Source organism: Lynx canadensis, chromosome F2, assembly GCF_007474595.2.
Source record: "Lynx canadensis isolate LIC74 chromosome F2, mLynCan4.pri.v2, whole genome shotgun sequence".
NCBI lineage: Eukaryota > Metazoa > Chordata > Mammalia > Carnivora > Felidae > Lynx > Lynx canadensis.
In genome coordinates this window covers 63,098,218-63,116,630 of record NC_044320.2, presented here as the reverse complement: position 1 = coordinate 63,116,630, position 18,413 = coordinate 63,098,218, and the positions used below count along the sequence as shown (strand labels likewise).

The following is an 18,413-nucleotide window of genomic DNA, read 5'->3' as shown; positions in this document are numbered from 1 at the left end:
CTCAACGGACTGAGCCACCCAGGCACCCCTGGATTTACATTTTTTCATATTTGAAGAAAAAATCCAAAGAAGAGTATTTTGTGACACATGAAAACTGCAAAATCCAAATACCAGCGTCTGTATGTAAAGCTTTACTGGAACACAGTGCGCTCATTTGTCTACACAGTGTCTAGGTCTCTGGCTGTCTTTGCGCTACAATGACGGGACTGAAGAGCCGTGGCAGAGACCGTGTGGTCTGTGAAGCCAAAAATATTCACCACTTGGCCCCTTACGAAAAAAGAAAAGAAAAGAAAAGAAAAGTCAGCCCAGCCCCGCTCTACAACAATGTCGCTCTTTGCTAGACAGGAATATGTGGAACGGGCAGCTGAAGTGAGAATGAAGTCTGTTTCAACGTCAGGACAACAAAGCAGAAGGCTTATTTGTCTCTAGTCACCCGAGGCCTCCAAACGCCCCTACGAGAAGCCGTGATGGGTATGGATTAGTACACTTGGGAGAGCGCATTACAAACTCACCTGGTCGCTAGGCTCAAAGCTCATCTCCTCCTTCTCAGTTTTCATAGCTATTAATTTTGTGTTACTGGCAGGGTCTGTCTTACTGTCCAGTCGCTCAAGTTTGGGGGTTATTTCTGGTAAACCAATGTCTTTAGTATCGTCTTTATCTAGCAAGTAGCGAAGTAGTGCATTCTCTTTCTTCTTGGGGCTCACGGGCTCTTGTTTAATAGTCACTTCTGAACCAGGGGCTGTGTTGCCGGCCTCCTGGCTCAGTTCTTTGCCTGTGGCTTCTGCCGTTAACTTGGCCAAGTCCACAGGGGAACTGCTGTCCTGCAAGAGTCTGTGCAAAATCTTATGCTTCTCCTTGAGCGAGGTTCCATGTGTCGACCCAGAACCAGGCAAGCTGCCCGTGGAGTCCTTGTTTGTGTCCGACAAAGAGCTGGATAAGGGCGAAGGCTCCATCTGGTCAGATTTGGTGGTCAACAGCTGTAGGAGTTTGGTCTGTCCTTTGCCGTCATGCAGTCTACTCTGTCCGTCAGATCTCTCGCCGCTCACAGCCTGGGGCATGCTGGGATCGTTTGCTTCCTTCTGCTCTCCCGGATGGCAGTTGCTCTCTGCTTGACCAGTGGTACCTTCAGATGGCTCCCCGTAAAGTCCAAAACAGTCTTTGGAGTCTAAGCTTCCCATCTTGCTGAGTGGGGGAGGATTCATATTAACGGGGGAGTTTTGCAAATTGCCCATTTTTAGGTCTGGTGAAGCCAACGATGACCCCAGTGAGACCCCGTGCCCCTCGCTGAGGGCCTGAAGTGCGTTGAGGGAACTGTTGGTGTAGCTATGGCTATTTCCTGTGCTGCTGCAAACTCCCACAGGGGAATGCAAGCTTCCTGCGGGGGAAAACTGACTGGGCGGGATTCGAGGGCTTCCAGCCACTCCGGGGCTCATGCGATGCCGTGGTGAAAGCATGGAGTTGGGCTGTCCTGGATTCATGCCAGGGCTGCTCTGTGAGGGACTGTTCATTTTGAGTGCATAGTTACTACCCTGAGGAGTGGTTGCTTGCATGCTCGACACATGGTTCATTCCCCCAGAACCACCAAACCTGCCCATGGGCATGCCCATCTGCTCCTTCGGGCCATTGATGGGAAAATTTATATTGCTACTGAGGGTCATGTCCTGACCTGGGTTCCCACTGCACATGGCCTGATGGGCAGGGCTGCTAGAGCTAATTGGATTCAATGGCTTCCCCATCGCTTGTCCAGTCAGATCCGGATTCATTACACACACATTCTGCTCTCTGTATAATGAGGAAAGAAATATACAAGAAAAAATACTTAGCAAGTTGTTATTAGTTTAAGAAAACGAGATGGCCTCTTTTCTTTAAAGGAACAGAGTACGTTTAAAGGACCGATAACACTCTGATGAAACAATCTGCAATTACGGACAAGACTGAACACGCGTAGCTTTGGACCAAGAGGGATGTTTCTCAGTCAACTCATTAAGATGTCTGCGGTTTTACAGAGGGGCTGTCTTTAAATCTGACTACTACTGTTTCAAAATTGTAATTACCAGATAAGACATTAGAGGGGTTCCAAGTACACAGTATCTTTCTCATTTAATGGTATGTATATTATCATGAATAACTAACAACTTGTACCGTCTTAAAGGAAGGACCCAAACGAGTGGAGCTGTCTTCAATTATTTGCCAGATTCTAATTCCTAACAATAGTCATATCTGGAAGCCCAGAGAGCTCTGAGGTATACTACTTGGCTCAAGACGAATAGCAAACTTGGTGGGGGTGGGGGTGGGGTGGCTGGGGGACTCATCCCTAACTATTAGAAACTCCACAAGTTCTAGAGCCAATACAGTTACCAAAAGCATTTAGGATTAGATCACCTTGTCTAAGAGATCCCTCTCCAAGTCAAAGTGAGAGCTTCCAACAGACAACCTGGGACAAAACTTCGGAGTGACCCTGGTCTGTGATCTTACTTTCCCAACACCTAGACAGCTCCCATCCACTCACTCCCTTACTAGTGACTAAAAGCAGGTTTTCTGAGCTAGATGATTTTCCAAGTCCTATGAGCTTTAATTTACAGCCTTGGCAGTCACTTGTGAGTTACCACATGTGTTCACAAATCCAAACAAAACAGGTTTCACAAATTGTCAAACATCAGCTTTCACTTAGGGGGGTGAAATTTGGCACATCTGTAATCACTTTCAAATTGTTTCAGTTTGAGGTCAGATTTATTAACAGTTGGCAAACAGGGCTGCCCATTTTTTTTTATCCCTAAACAAGAAAGTACATAATCAAGAAATGTAATAAAAGGGGACTCTTTAACCAGAGCAACTTTATATATCTTCTGACAGTAGCTCATAAACTTTTATATAGCACACCCATAAATATTTACATAACTTGAAATGTAATCATTTTCCTAAATTTGTGCTCTACAACAATATAGTTTATGACAAATTCATTTTAAAATCAACATTCAATTTTCTGTACTTTCTTTTTTTATGGAAATGTTCATTAGCTTTCAATTTAAAGGCTAACGTCAAGAGGTTAATTTAAGCCTGAGAATAAAAATCTAAAATATTGCCTCTGAGTATATTTGAGAGTTTTAGATTTAAACACACAGGACCAGCAATCATGCCTCAATACTCCCACACTGCATGGGTCACCGCTGGGAACTGATCGATTTCCCTTCTCCGACCTACCAGGCGGTCGTGCCAGAGCAAAGCCGGTGCTAGCCTATATTCTTCCGGCTGCCTTTTAAAAGTCACTAGTATTAAGACGAGAATTCAAAGTATAGCCCTCTTCGCTGGTATCATAAATAAGCTTTTAGCCAACAGTTAATAGCAACTCAGTTTTATGTTTTACGTGCCCGGGGCTGATTAACAGCAATGTCTGACAAGGCTGGAAAGCTCTAGGGTGATCTGTTGCTTCTGTAACACTTCTCTTGACTTGGGAAGGGAAAATGATTTTTTTTTTTTTTTTTTGAAAATGATTTCTTATAACTAGGATTACCTGTGAAGCATATGTAACGATATTACAAGCTGAGGTTCATTAGTAGTCTGAGAACGGATGAGTTTGCTCTTCGTTTGTGCAGCAACAAGAGTGCCATCGGACAAGGAAAAACGATAGATTTGACTGAATGCCAATCCTTGTCTCAGCACTGTGGGCAAGTAAGGAAACAGAATGCATGTTTAGAAAAAAAAAAAAATCAGAGAGTAGGGGCAGGATAAGATATAATAACAGTAATAAACTTTGTTAAGTTGAAGATTTTCCTACCAGCATGTTAAAAAGTTGTCAGTAATAGTTTATGATATTAAAACATTACAGCATTTTAAAAGCACACTTTTTTTTTTACTAAAATGCTAACAAATTCAATATATTGTGTTTTTTTGTTTTTTGTTTTTCAAATAAGGCTTATTAGACCCTTAAGCTAGGTTCTTTTTAAAATCTTCAGGACCATGGTGAAAAAGAGTGTAAACCATTGATTAGCTCAAAACAAGTTTCACAATGATCTGTTTAAAATAAACAGTACAGTGCACAGACAGGATATCTTTAAAGTGTAAAAGTTGCCTTTAATTTCCCTCTAAGCTAATAAAAATATTACAGTAAAATTTATGACGTTAAACGTATCCTCTGAATATTCATCTTGAAGTTACGTACTGTTCACCATCTCACAGTACTATTCCCCAATCTGTTGTTCAGTGTGTAAGAAGAAGTATGACTTCTGTGGATGGGACAACAGGAAGCAAAAGATAAACAATCAGAAAAATCTTTTCAGAGGAAAAAAAAAGGCTAAACAGAAAACTGAAACAATAAAAGCGGAATGGTTTAACTTCTGGATAAAGAATCTGTTTCCATTTTCAAGACAACAGAAGAAAATGTATAAATCAACTAGGTGAAAATAAGTTCTCTTACAATAAAACTTCAGGTTTATCTTCTAGAACAACTGTATTTTAAAACTGTCAAATACTACATATTGAAAAAGAACATTTCGGCTCAGAAAAAAAAGGAGCCATATAATTTGGTTACCCTCTTAAACCATTTTAAGAAGCCTACCGTATTTTCTCGCATTCTCTTCTACACAAATTTTGTGGGTTGAACCGCTAGCCCCAAGACCAGCCAGAACCAGCACGTTCCTGACCCCACAAAATTGCCTCAAGTGAGTGAGTGGAGGGAGGCAGCGAGAGAGTCACTGACGCACAGTGTGGATTCTGATTTTTCTTGGCAGAATTTCACTTCGAGCAATTTCCCCCATGAAACCCCCTCCACAGTCTCGGGTACACGCAGCGTTTGGGTACTACTTTGTGCCGTCAACTGCTGCACGAAGCTACTGCAAAGTGGGAGTCCTGGAAATGAATCACTGTACTTATGTGTATCTTGCTTTTGCGCAGTATGTTCCTAAAAGGCAGAACGAATACAATCTTTCTAACGGGACTCCTGTTTCGAATGGCTTAGGATTTCAGAATTTTATCTGACCTCGGCTGTGACCCCTGAAGGTTATCCATTTCATTTGGAAATACGTCAGACATCTCTACTACTAAAGTAGATACGTTTAAGCATACACCTGGATTTCTTTCGCAAGCTCTTCCATTTCAACACAACATTTTAGGAGATTTTTACTCAGTGTGATCGATTACCTTCGATCTTACCTATTTCATACATTTTGGAGTTTCCTTTCAGTGGGTCCCGCTTGTTTAAACCTACCACGGTGTCTGGTACATTTGTGTAAACCCTTTTGTTTACAAAGGGAGGCCACAGAGTTCCGTGTAGGGCATTGCTACTCAGGACTCAAGGATACTGACCATGTTTGCTCGTGGTGATTTCTTGTTCTTTGTTGTTACTATTTTTTAAATTTTAAACCAGATCTAGTGAAACAGTAGGTTAAATACTGATTTCTGCCAAGTGTAGAACCTCTATTTCCTCTTATTCTTTCCAACTTAAAAAAAATGCTGAAAGACACAAGGTTCTGGATTGTGTGCTTATTTCTGAGAAGGATAAAGAAGATGAAAAAGATGAATAAGATGAGGAGAAAAGTAAGGGAATGGGGATAGAGGTCATTTACGATTTGTACTTTTTCATCAGCGGTCTTAAAACACAGAGTCTAAGCAAACACTACTGGTAAAACGCTAAGGTCACAGATGCACACTGAAGGGAAGAGGACAAACTAAAACTCTGTTTTCAATGAGGAGTCGGGACGTTCTTTCTGCCAAAACGCTGACAATCCACCCAACCGAGCTGCAGGGCACACTCCGCCGCCCCTCGTCCCTCACAGGCACGGTGGCTGCTCCCTGGGGAATCCAGGCCCACTAGCCAGGCGCCCCGCGCCGGACACACGGCGTCCATGGGGGCAGATCAGGAGACTAGGTGAGGAAGAGGTCTCTCTCCCCCTCCCCCACCTAGTACTTAATGAGGAAGAGCTAAGGAAAAGGCATCTTTCCCCCCTTGTTCTCACCAGTATGACAAAACACCAGAATGCACTAGAGGAGACGGGATTCTGTGCAAAGAACTCTGGGAGCGGCACGACAGGGAGACTGCCAGGAGACACCCCAGATTAAGCTCGGGTGCTGACCAGTCACTTCATCTGCGTCCGCCTTCCCGTTGATAACTTGAGTTCCTGACGCCTGCCCACAGGCTGTTGCTGAGGAGCAACAAGATACTACAAAGAAGGACAGCGTCGGACAAAGGCCAGGTGCTCGGTGAGGGCTGCTGTTATTACTGACACAGGACTTTGAAGTCTTGGCTTTGGCTCTAGCGGTCCCGTTAATTACGGTCTAGTCTAGCTGGCCCGTGACCTCAGTCAAGTCCCCTCATTTTTTGGAGCCTTCTAGAAATACCTGGGCAGTCTTCGGTGGTCATCACGTGGAAGGAGGGCCGGGGAGACCCCTATCAGGAATTTAGCTGCTCTTGCACATTTCATTTCGTTCTTACTTCCAGATTGTCTTTAGGACTCAGGTATTTCTTTTGATATTAAGTGGTACCTGATTATGTAGTTTTATATATACAGAAGCCTTAGGATCAGCGAACATGACCTTTTTCCCTTCCTTTTCTTCTGTTTTTATGAAATCATCTTCTAGTCATCTCATTCTTCTGTCCCACAGAGTCTACAAAGTTTTCCTTTAGATGGCAGCATTTTCTGGGCCAGATGATGCAAAGTACGTATGAACACAAAAAGTCAACAGACCCGAGTTTCCTGAGGTGAACTTCAGAACCACTGTTTCAGAGAAAGCTTCCACAGGAAGTAGTAACATAGCAAAATCAATGTCAAGAAAAGTACCATGCAGAGATGCCTACCTTCATGATGATGCCTCTTAGCATAGGACACAGATTCCCCTTCATGCTGCGCATGGAACTTCTGAATGCACCTTCTCACCAGGTCCTCCCAGCCTGGCTTCATGGCTGCCCGCATGGTGCTGGTATCCAGTGACGTGATCTTGCCTAGTAAATAACAGCAAGCATTATACCTACGTACTCATCTATTATTTACGAAAATGACTAACATTTTAAAAGATAAAATTTACTTATTTAGAACAGGTAGCACACAAAGGGTAGACAGTGAAAATAGGTGTCCCCCCCCCCACCCCACCCCTTCTTCCTTGAGCTCCTCAAGGCTTCTGCCCCGGTAGCAGTCACTATTCCCAGCTTCTTTGTGATCTTCTAAATATATTCCTTACATTACAAATATGTAGCTTCTACAATGATTTCTTTGGTATATATTTTTTTAATCTGTTTGTTTGTTTATTTATTGAGAGATTGTGTGAGCAGTGGTGAGGCAGAGAGGGAGGGAGACAGAGAATCCCAAGCAGGCTCCACACTGTCAGCACAGAGCCCGACACGGGGCTCGAACTCACAAACCGTGAGATGGTGACCCGAGCCAAAATCAAGAGCCTGATGCTTACATCGACTGAGCTACCCAGGCACCCCCGGTCTTCTCTGGAAAGAAAATTTACCTTGGAGATCTTGGCGAGTAGTAAAACTTTCTGATGAGGGAAGACCTGGTCTTTCCTTCATGGGAACTCTTCTTGCCACACAAATCAAGCAGGACTGCAAATCTTCAATCATATACATTTATGGTTATCATAATAGGCTTTTTCAGTGATTCAAACAAACTCAAATGTCTTTATGATAACATGACCTTGTAAATCAGCGAAGGAGGGAGTGCCCAAACGCTGTGTGCCTCTGCCGCTCACTGGCTTCATGCTCTCCTCCCCTGAGTGGGAAGCAGCTGGGGGACAGGATAGGGTGTGCCGTGCAGGGTCAGCTGCTGAAGCCACACGACCCACGCTGCGAAAGTACACCCACCACGCTAACATTCCTGCCCTGAAAACTACCTGCTCAGCGATGGACGGAAGAGCGTGTAATCCTTTCTCACAGAATGGCTGATGGGAACAACCAGCTTAGTTCAACATAAAGTAGACAAATGGCGAAAACTAAAACCTGATACTCTGCTCTGTCGAGGGTTTGCTCCTTGAGTTTTTGGTTCACCACGATATGGGAAAGCTAGATAGACCTTCTACCCAGCTACGGAACTACCCCTAGAATGGCAACGAGCGATTTAACGCAAAGAGTATAAATGGAGTCTAGATGTGAACACGAACGAAATCCTAGAAAGTGTGGCAGGCACCAGGGCGGCTGCATTACAGTTGGGAATCTCGGCCTCGGCTGGTTTCTCACATGGCCAACGCTAGGCCTTTATTCCTCACCCACGTCGACTGTTTTATTCATCTGTGTTCACTTCCAGAGAACACGGAGATGTTTTATTTATCTTTGTAACAAGCGGAGCACATGGTGTAGCTCTTTTAATTTCGAAAATGCTGGATAAAAGGTTAAAATGATAGTCTTCATATCTTATGTCATTGATTTATGATTATTCATCTTTAAATCTGGGGAAGAATTTCTCTAAATCTATCTAGTAATGATGGGTATCACAAATATAAACGTAATCTTCATTCTCAACATAATAAAAGCTAAATTTTTGAGCACTTGCTATGAGGCAGACCTCTTTTTAGCTACTTTAGAGGCTATCAATTCATTTAGTCCTTGTGAGAACTCGAGGCAGGGATAGTATCATCTCCCTTTAGCAGAGGAGAAAACCAAAGCACGAAGTTTAAGGAACTGCCCAACACCATACAAAACTAGTGAAGCCAGGATTCGAATCTGAGCACACCATGGCTCAGAAACCCTACTCGTAGGCCATACTGTGTTAATTATCTAGAACCAGACTTTAAAGGTACAAAAGTGTTTAAATACACAGCACAAAGTCACAAATTAGGTCAGTTACGTCTTTTTTCTACCACTTTAAGAATAGTATCCTAGATGGGTGAATTAGCAGCATGTACTCTGTTGCATAAAAAGAAAAAAAAAATCCCTCAACGTTGCATACCTAGGGAAAAACTTAGTTTTGAAAAATTATGTCACCTCTGAGAGCCCCATTACTTTTCAATAAAATTTAAATTACAAATTACTTGCATATAAAACCAAATAACTACAGAATTTCCTCAACTTACAATGGAGTTATGTCCTGATAAGCCCATCTTAAGATGAAAATACTGTAAGTTAAAAATGCATTTAAAACATCTAAACTACCAAGCATAACTTAGGCTAGTCTACCTTAAATGTGCTCAAATACACACAGTCCACGGTTGGGCAAAATCATCCACCACAAAGCCTATGTTTTAATAAAGTGCTGACCATCCCATGAAATTTATTAAACACCATCCCAAAAGCGAACAGCAGAACGGACACGTGGGTGTGGAATGGTTGTGAGTGTACCGGTCGTTAACCCTTGCGATCGCGTGGCTGACTGGGAGCTGCAGCTTACTGTCGCTGCCTGGCATCCTGAGAGAGCATTGTAGGCATATCGCTAGCCTGGGAAAAGATCCAAATTCAAAACTTCAAAGTATGGTTTCTACCGAATGTGTATCGCTTTCGCACCAACGTAAAGTTAAAAAAAAAAAAAAAAAAAAAAGTAAGTCAAACCACCGTAAGTCGAGGACGTTCTGTAGTATTTAATGCCAATCGTGATTCAGGCATATTCATTTAATCCTTACTACATTCTGATACTGATACTCTTGACTCCCCTTGATGAGAGGGTAAACTGTAGGCCAGAGAGGTCAAAAAACTTGCCCAAAGTCACAGAGTTGGTAAGTGGCTGACCTGGCCTGTCTGACTACAAAGCCCACGAGGTCTCCATTCGCCAGCGCTCCTCCACACCTCCTCTCTTGCTACGCACGCAGTAAGCATTCTTCGGCCCTGCTTCACATTAGACAGTGACCCTCTGCGGCGTGGTGTGGCTCGCTTGGAGGGCACGGGGGTTGGACACTAATCAGCATCTCCTTAGGGGGGTGGGCCTACGAGCTTGAAGTCCTCTCCATTCCCCACTCCCGTCTCTAGCCTCTCTCAAGTATCATTCTATCACATACACCATATCCTGGACCCTGCATCCACGGATAAACTAGATGGAATCCATTAACCCCTGGAAAGTGTATGAAACAAGTTGTTTGTACTTATGCATTTTTCTAGGGCTGTGGCTCACAGTAGACATTCAGAAGAGCTTAGGATCCCTGGGGGGTTTAACCACTAAGAGAGCTTCTCTAGTTAGGCAGCCGCTAGTCACATGTGGCTATGTAATCGTAAACTTAATAAAGTAGAAAAGTCGGTTCCCCATTTGCATTATTGAAACACCAAATGCTCAACAGCCACATGCAGCTAGTAGGGGCTGCCCTGGACAGCCATCACCGCGGAACATTCTATCGGATAGTGCTGTTTTACAGACATAAAAATTGAATTCGTCACAAAAATTAAGTAGGTGAAAAGGATAAAGAAACCACGTCTAAATTTTTCTTCGTGCGGCCACGAGTTTCAGATAATGAAGAGTGAAAGAAGTAGCACAGGAATAAATACACACATACATACGAAATATCCTGATTTTGCCCTACCTTCTCCTTCTTCTTTGATGGACTTTGGTTGAGAGACGGCAAAGCACTGCATAGTTTCATATTTCTGATGCGCTTCCTGGTTGTCGTGACCTTCCTCTTCCGAATCAGGCAAAGGTTTTACCAGCATCCGGCAATTAAAGGTATGGCTGTTCCGCCTGGGAGGCTCGCCAGACCAGGATCCCCCGTTCACTGAGTGAGGCGAGAGCAAGCCGAGAATTACCAAGGAACTAACATCAGACTCACCGCTGCCGAATTATCAAAATGATGCTACTGTTTTAACAACCTGGGAACACTCTTGGGATTTTCAAAATAACTTTTACACTTCTTACCCTTCACCCTGACTCCTTCCTTTCAAGCGCAGGCCTTGCTTATTCATTACTGGCATACAGTTCTTTCTTTTTGTGTTTCCCTTGCTTTGGTTTCTTGGAAATTTAGTTCCACCTACTTGTATTCTAGCGTTAGATATGTTACCCCCTGCTCAAAAATCTGTAGCTGGCACCAACTGTAGCATGCAGTAAGTTCTTTAAAATGATTTGGACCTTACAAGGAAAAAAGTTCTTTTAAAAGGTCAGGAAGAGGAAAGCCACTCAAACTGATAAATCAAATCTCAGTAACCAGCCGCACCGTATCCATCTAAGCAGATCTCCCATGTGGGCCAGCACGAGCCTCCCCCCACGGTCCTCCATACTCGGTCCTGTGTGGACACCTTTGCTCCTGCGACCTTCTCTAAAGTGTTCAGCTGCCTCTATTTCTCCCACCCAAATGTAGCCTGCTCTGAGGCCAAGATCCCTATACTGCCTCCTTTCGCAGATCCTTTCTTTTATAGAATTTTACAGAAAAAAAAAATTTTTTTTAAGTTTATTTATTTTGAGAGAGAGAGAAAGAGCGAGCAGCAGCGGGGGAGGGCAGAGAGAGACAGAATCCCAAGCAGGCTCCGCACTGTCAGCGCAGAGCCCGATGACGGGCTCGAACCCATAAACTGTGAAACCAAGAGTTGGACGCTCAACTGACTGAGCCCCGCAGGCACCCCGAATTTTATAGAACTTTTAGTGTATATTTTGTAACTTGACTGTTGAATGACTCTATTGTAGCTTTTTTTTTTTTTTTTTTTTTTTTTTGGTTTCATGTACATTTCCTCAATTAGACTGAAAACTCCTTGCAGATGCAGTGCTAATGTCATTTATTTCTTATCAAATCAAAGACTACTTCACATGTCTTCTGCTTTGGTGTCCACACTCAGAAATGTGTGTATTACGTCAGGAGAGAGGTAATGACAGAGGAAAGACTACTTTTGGGGAAATGCACTAGTGAATCAAGAGAAGCAAAAGAATGACTGATTTTGAGGATTCATGTTTCTGGATCGCCGGATCCACTTTCTCATTCTACAGAGGAGAAAACTGAGGAGAAAGACGCTCAACTACTAGAAGAGCTGGAATCTTTTCTTTATTCTTCCTCATGCTCTAAGAAATATGATGGCCAGTAGGACAATGAAAGGGGGGGGATCACAAAAAGGGCCAGCGAGAAGATCAGCAAACATACCCTCAAAACTCACTAGCTGGAAAACACTTAAAAGGACATCTAGGTGTTCTGGAGAATGCAAGGCTAAACCCACAGCCGCTGGGCTGTGAAGGAATGAACAAGAAAACACAGTCTAGAAAGAAAAAAGGAAATTTCAAGTTAACTGCAAGAAGCTGTTCTAGAATTATAGAAGGAGTCACAGCTAGCTTTACGCGCCTCGGCAGACGTGGGGGATCTGCGTCACCGTCAGCGTTTCTGCAAGCTCACCCACGAAATGGAGACTTACACAGAAATCAAAGAAGAAAGGAAAAAGAGTTCTTATTACCTCAGGTTAATAAGGAATCTTAAAATACAAAAAAAGGACAATGTGAAGTAAGGAAAAGAGCTCTTCAGACAAGTGGATTAATAATACCAAATTAATAAGCATAGGTCCTTTGAGGAAGTCATAAAATTACTGAAGAGATTTGAAAATATTAGTTACTTGAAATGAGAAATCCTATTTTCTTGTTCACTTACTAGAGAATATAATAAAAGAATCTCACACGAGTATTCCTATGTTTTGTATTACTGTTGCAGTCACTTTGAACGAAGGGTTATCGTAACCAAGGAAAAGAGAGCCGTAATGGAATTTAAAAGGGCCTTCTTCTATTTACTGTGGTTAACAGTAAGACCAGCTAATACAAACAATTTGGAGAGAAAAAAAAAAAAAAAAAAAAAAAAAAAAAAAACAGAAATACTTGCTAACTCAGGACCTGACCTTATTCTGTCCTGAAATACGCACTTCCTTTTATCTGTGAAAATGTTCTTAGCATCATCAGTCTAAGTGAGAATATTAAAAAAAGAACCACTCAGTAAGTGGGAACGGCGATGCCCCAGAGCAGCGGCTAAGGTGGGTCCATGCTGTGAACCGCCCATGTTCCGATGTGGCCCTCCACACTCTCGGACGCTCCCGGACAGCGTCTTCCAGATGAGGTGGAGTCAGGGATGTGAAACGGGGTAAGGAGGCAGTGTCTGAGGGGGCCACCGGAGCGTCTGGGAAATGAAAGGGCCCATTTAGGGCTCCTAGGCTGATAGCATTTGAACCTCTATATGCCACTTGTTCCTTAACATTTTATTTTTAGAGTACCGTACGCACCCACACGCGTACTCCCTTCACAAGACGGACTCAGGGTTTTGTTTCTGTGAAGTCAAATTCTCAAACTTCTCATGACCTTCTGCTTCTTAATCACGGGGAAAAAGCACAAAGCAGGGTCGGCTGGCACTGGATAGAGAGGGAGGCAATGTGGCACCCTCTTAAAAAACCACAACACAAACCCCACGAAAACAGTTGCCACAGGAGTACTTTCCATCTGAATTCTCTTCATGTACTTTAAAATTGAGGATCAAGACAATCAGTTGTTCAAGATCACGATCTGCAGATGCCCTTTTCTCCATGACTTTTAAGTTTAAACACTTAATCTAAGCATCTCTAAAAGCACCCAGTTACTGACATAATACAGTGCTACTTTACCCTCCAACCAAGACCACGTGTGTATGGGGGGGGGGGGGGGACCCGGCAGACCATCATTTACCTATAGACTTTGGCAGCAGGTTTTTGACAAATTCAGTGTGGTCCCCAACATGCAGGATGCTATATACACTTTTGTTCATCAGCTCCTCTTGGTTATACCTTAGGTACTGTGTCACATTTTCTGAAACAAATACAACGTTGCCTTCCAGATTCACCACAAAGAAGAACCCATCAAGGGCCTGAGGGAAAAGGCGCAAATTGTGTTAGACATGATACAACAGAAAATCATATACAGTTGTTAAGAAGGGCTGATCCCATTAAGGGAAATGTATAATTCACATATAGATAGAAAAGAGATTTCTCTCTTGCCCCTCTCTTAGTTTTTAGGAACAATTAGCACATTTTCTCTTGGTGAAATTATTCCATCTTAGTAAGTGGGAGAGAGCCTAGATCAGGGTTTCTTACCGCACACTAAATGACCAACATTACTCTGTTATTTTACCAGAAGATAATAATTACTGCCAAGTAAGTACAGGCATTTATCTATATTTTCAAAATTATATTGGTGGACTCCACACCGCCCGACAGCAACATTTATGTTACCAACCCAAAACAAAGTAATTATGTTGTACAGCTTCTCATGTAATACAATGGGAGGAAGGGGTCATTGCTAATTTCCCCTCAGTTTAAAGAGAAAAAAAATTAAACAAACCCCGATTTGATTACCTTTAAAGCTGCCAGGGTTTAAATGGAAAGAATTGCAAATGATCTCAACAGCCAATCCTTTTGGTTTGGGGAAAGGGTCTGGGAAGTGTCTCTCTGATATGGCAATGGGGACCACAGGTGGAGATGTGGCCAGCACTGTCCCAAGACTGGAAGGGGATTTGACATTTGGATTTTGACAGCGAGAACTGGAAAGTGAACTAACTGTGCCCTTTTCTACTACTTGTTCTCCAGGTCATCGAGATGCAGGTCCCTAGTCACCCAGATAACATTAGCGCTTTCCCATAACGTGTGCTTGGCCTCACTCCTTGCTGTTGTCATGCCGATCTAGATTAGGGAAGGACAGAAAGGCTCTAGGATCGTTTCAGGAAATGAACATAATAAGAATAACTACTGAGCATGTTCACTGTGCCTTAAACACATTATGTCATCTTAATATTTACAACTCTGGAAGGAATGTCTTCTCCAATTTACAGAGGAAGAAACTGAGATTCAAAGAGGTGAAGCGGCTTGTGTAAGCTCTTGAAACTCGCCAGTGGCAGAGCTGGAAAGCTGGAATCCAGGTGGACCCGACTCTACAGCTCATGCTCGTGATTACTAAGCGGCAGAGTATTCTATTTTCGTATTTACCCCAGTCTTTTCCTACCATGTTCACCTTGGTGAGGCAAAAGTTGAGAGTTCAGGGAGTTTTTCTTAGTGACTCCTCCTTTCCATTTCTGGTCCTTGCTTGTCAGATCCTGTTTTATGGATTAGGTGAACCATCAGGACTAGAGAAGGCTTGATATTGATCAGGCGTACCTCGAAACAGGGTCAGCTGGTTTACCCAGTTGATGTCAGTTTCTCCGTGCTATGTGTTTACCACTGTTTTTAACATGAATGTTACATGTGTATGTTGATACAACAATGTGTATGGATGGGGCATGAAGTATTTACTTTCATCCTAGTTTGCTTTCTCCTTATTATTTAACAGTTCCTATTTTGTGAGCTTTTTGGGACTATATTCCACCTTTAATTCTATTTTCTTCACAAAACTAAGTGCTCTCTCAAATTAGAAATGACCATAAGGCACCAGTGAAAAGCTTTTTTTTTTTTTAAATATAACACCATTCGGTTTTAAGTTTTTCTTAAATATTCTGTCAGGTTTTACCAATTGTATAACTAATTTTGCGGGGCAAAGCAAGACTGTATGGAGATGGCCTCCATCATAGGCTGGCACCAACCCCTAAAAAACCTTGTGTGAGTATGTGTATGCAGGTGTACGTCTGGGAAGGGTGAAGGGAAGCAAGTCAGCTGTTTAGTTATGTGCCACGTATCCTTCTAAACTAGCTGCTTCGGATAGACACTCACAGGGATTTTCATAATTATGTTACTTATAGTTCACTTTTGAAAGTGCAAACAGCTTCTCACATGTTTTGTACCATGATAAAAAGACTGATTTGTAGCATAGTATAACTGAAAGATGAAAGTGTTTCATCTCATGAGACTGTGTTTTTTTTAAAGCACACTAGGATATGCTCTGATGAAAAAAGCTGACATTTGGTTTTGTTGCCTAGCAACCACTATGCTATGATGTAAGCATGAGTGTGCATCTATGCCTAGGAACAGCTCAACGGGAACAAGTGTTCCCTGTTCAAATTGTTCCATGTAAGCAGGGAAAAACACTTAAATTCAAACCTCAAGTCACCAGATTCAGGCATTAGCTCTCTAACATATTCAGCACTAAGGTCCTGCTGCTCCACAAGTACTCAGATGAGTACAGTGAATTCGCTGAAGACTACTTTGAAACAGCAAAAACGCTGGCTGGATTTTACGAGAGAAGGCCTACTGATACCCAGCCATCGGATGTCTATGATCAGTGACCGTGCGCTCAGAGGGCTTTGCATCACAGCCTTGGGCTTACTCCAAACGTTTCGCTTTTGGAGCTTCAAAAATCTTCCCAGAAGTGCTTACCCTGTTTTAACCTTCTCCCATGCAAGGAATAAACACAGATACATGAGAATTTCCTAATAATATAATAATCTACTAATTCAGATTATGATTTTCAAACCAATTTTGTTTATAATTCAAAAAACGTTCCCGGGAACATATCTACTTTCATCTAATTCTGAATAATCCACCCTGTTAGAGGTGTCTCATCTGTTTCTAAGAACCAAGCAGGAAGTAGCACTCTCTGGCCTTCCTTGTTGACTCTGGAAAATCAGGTTAAGTGTATTCATGCTTTTTCCCTGAAAATTGTAGTTGGATACTGTCAAGCCAGCGATTCAAGAGAAATAAGCAAGGGGCCACACGAGGTCATTTAAAGCCTTTTGGCTAGCAGGTCCAGCTCCAGGAATTCCGTCATTTCTAAATACAAGGACTGGGTCAGATGGTCTTTACTTTTTTTCAAAAGTCCCCCCGCCCCCCACCCCCCGCACTTCCACCTGTGAGATAAATTTTCACAGAGTCAGATTTTCTAAAACAAAAACAAAAACAAACCCACGATCATAAGCGCCAGCTAAAATAAAGGAGGGCAACGACTGGTTACCTTCGTTTTAAAAACCCTAATTTCTCACATACGTATGGCTGCTGCTGCGAGTCGCTGCTCCCACAGTGACAACGCTGCCAGGCTCCTGGCCGTGCAGTACTTTTCAGTCTCATCCTATCGCCAGCAGAGTAAATTATCCTGAGAACTGACATAATTTATGTCTCCGGGCTCCTCTGCTTCTTGTTATACATTCGCTGACATTTTTTTCCCTCATCTTACCATAGCCCACATCTTGAATTTTAATTTTGGAATAGGTACAGCAAAGCACTCGGTGTTTAATACTGTGCTAGTTCATAAAATAGGAGAGCCGGACTCTACAAATTCTAGACAGTATTCTGGTCGTAAAACTTCCGAAAGTTAATCAGCAACAGGGAGTTAAGACCAACCACTACATTTGTGATGCTTATCTTAACAGTTCTGCCTTTACTTCAGTTCTCACCTTTAGGAGAGGAGCTGGTTTGAAGCAGCATAAAGAAAAAGCGGAAGCCTCTACTGGGTCCTCAAATTTTAACCTGCACATATAGGCACGTGTATACGGCATAATATAAAACCTAAAAATTGGGGGAACATTTCAAACGGAAACTCTATCGCAGAAGTTAATGGGACTTGTGGACATGGTTTTCCAAAATGAATGCTCAACTGGCAGTGAAAGTCTGTCCATTTGTATTCTAATCTAGTTCGTTTAATTCTCTATTATCGCCCTGAAATGTATATGTGCTGAAATGAGGAGCTAGATAAATACGTGTTAGCAAGCTCAACAGGTCAGCGGTACCCCAACCTCAAGACTGAAAATTAAGCGTAGATTGTCCTCACGTTACATTCACCTGAAAATTAAACATAATAATGTGAAGATCAACGACACCATAAAGTACAGAGCGAAAATGAGGGCGTGCTACCTCAAGCATCATGGGCCCCAGCGCATCCTTGTCGATGACGCCCTGCCCTGTTGATGACACATCTGACTTCTGTACTTCATCTATGTTGGCAGCTGCTGCTTTCTCTGCAACAAACAGAAGCGTGAATTCAATGGCACTGCTTTTTCAAGGACAGAATGACACAGAAACATTTTTATTGTAATGATTTTTTAAATCTCTAGTGGAATCAGACGTGGCTATAAAAGAGTTAGAGTACATCCCCACTGCCGCTGAATGGGGGAAACTGCTGGAAACAGGAAGCAGAACGTTAACTTTTCACCTCCAGAACCTGTGGCTCAGATCCCCTCTCAGGCAGTGGCTAAAATGAGTTTAGTGGTCTCATGCTAGTCCCCGACGAGCCTTTTTTTTTTCCTAGATGACAAAACTGCCAAACACTATGGCACAATTAGTCTCTGCTCAGGGGATTCTGCAAACTAGGATAACGGAAGGCCTGCTGTTCAGAATTCGGTAGCACATTCGGAGACACATCTCCACGTGTTTGAAGGAACAAACAGGAGTCCTAGCTTGCTACCGCTGCCCCCAAGTGACATGCTGTAACAAGTGCCTTGTGGGCTCTCCTACGGCTCCACCTCTCATCACATTCACAGTTAAAGTGGCCTGAAGGCTGGCGGTCCCTGTGTGGTCGAAGGCGCTGAACGATTTCAGGCAGAGACCACAGGCACCCTATCAAGGCCCTAGAGTTCAGGGGCCGCCCTTTTAGGACAGGAGGCACAACATATGCTCCGGCTTACAATGTACCAGGCAGCGTTCAGGCCTGGAGGGCCTGGGG

General features: G+C 42.9%; 1 protein-coding gene across 9 annotated transcripts in view; it reads right to left on the bottom strand.

Annotated features, from left to right (window-relative positions):
- The window catches only part of NCOA2 (nuclear receptor coactivator 2), a 293,273-nt gene that overhangs the window by 45,517 nt on the left and 229,343 nt on the right, over positions 1-18,413 (bottom strand). For all 9 annotated transcript variants that reach the window (XM_030303989.2, XM_030303986.2, XM_030303983.2 and 6 more), the window contains 7 exons: positions 17,606-17,709; positions 13,524-13,701; positions 10,435-10,623; positions 7,447-7,548; positions 6,791-6,934; positions 3,512-3,659; positions 513-1,782 (listed from right to left, as the gene is read on the bottom strand). In XM_030303989.2, coding sequence (XP_030159849.1) covers positions 513-1,782; positions 3,512-3,659; positions 6,791-6,934; positions 7,447-7,548; positions 10,435-10,623; positions 13,524-13,701; positions 17,606-17,709 — 2,135 coding nt within the window. The remainder of the gene's footprint in view (positions 1-512; positions 1,783-3,511; positions 3,660-6,790; positions 6,935-7,446; positions 7,549-10,434; positions 10,624-13,523; positions 13,702-17,605; positions 17,710-18,413) is intronic.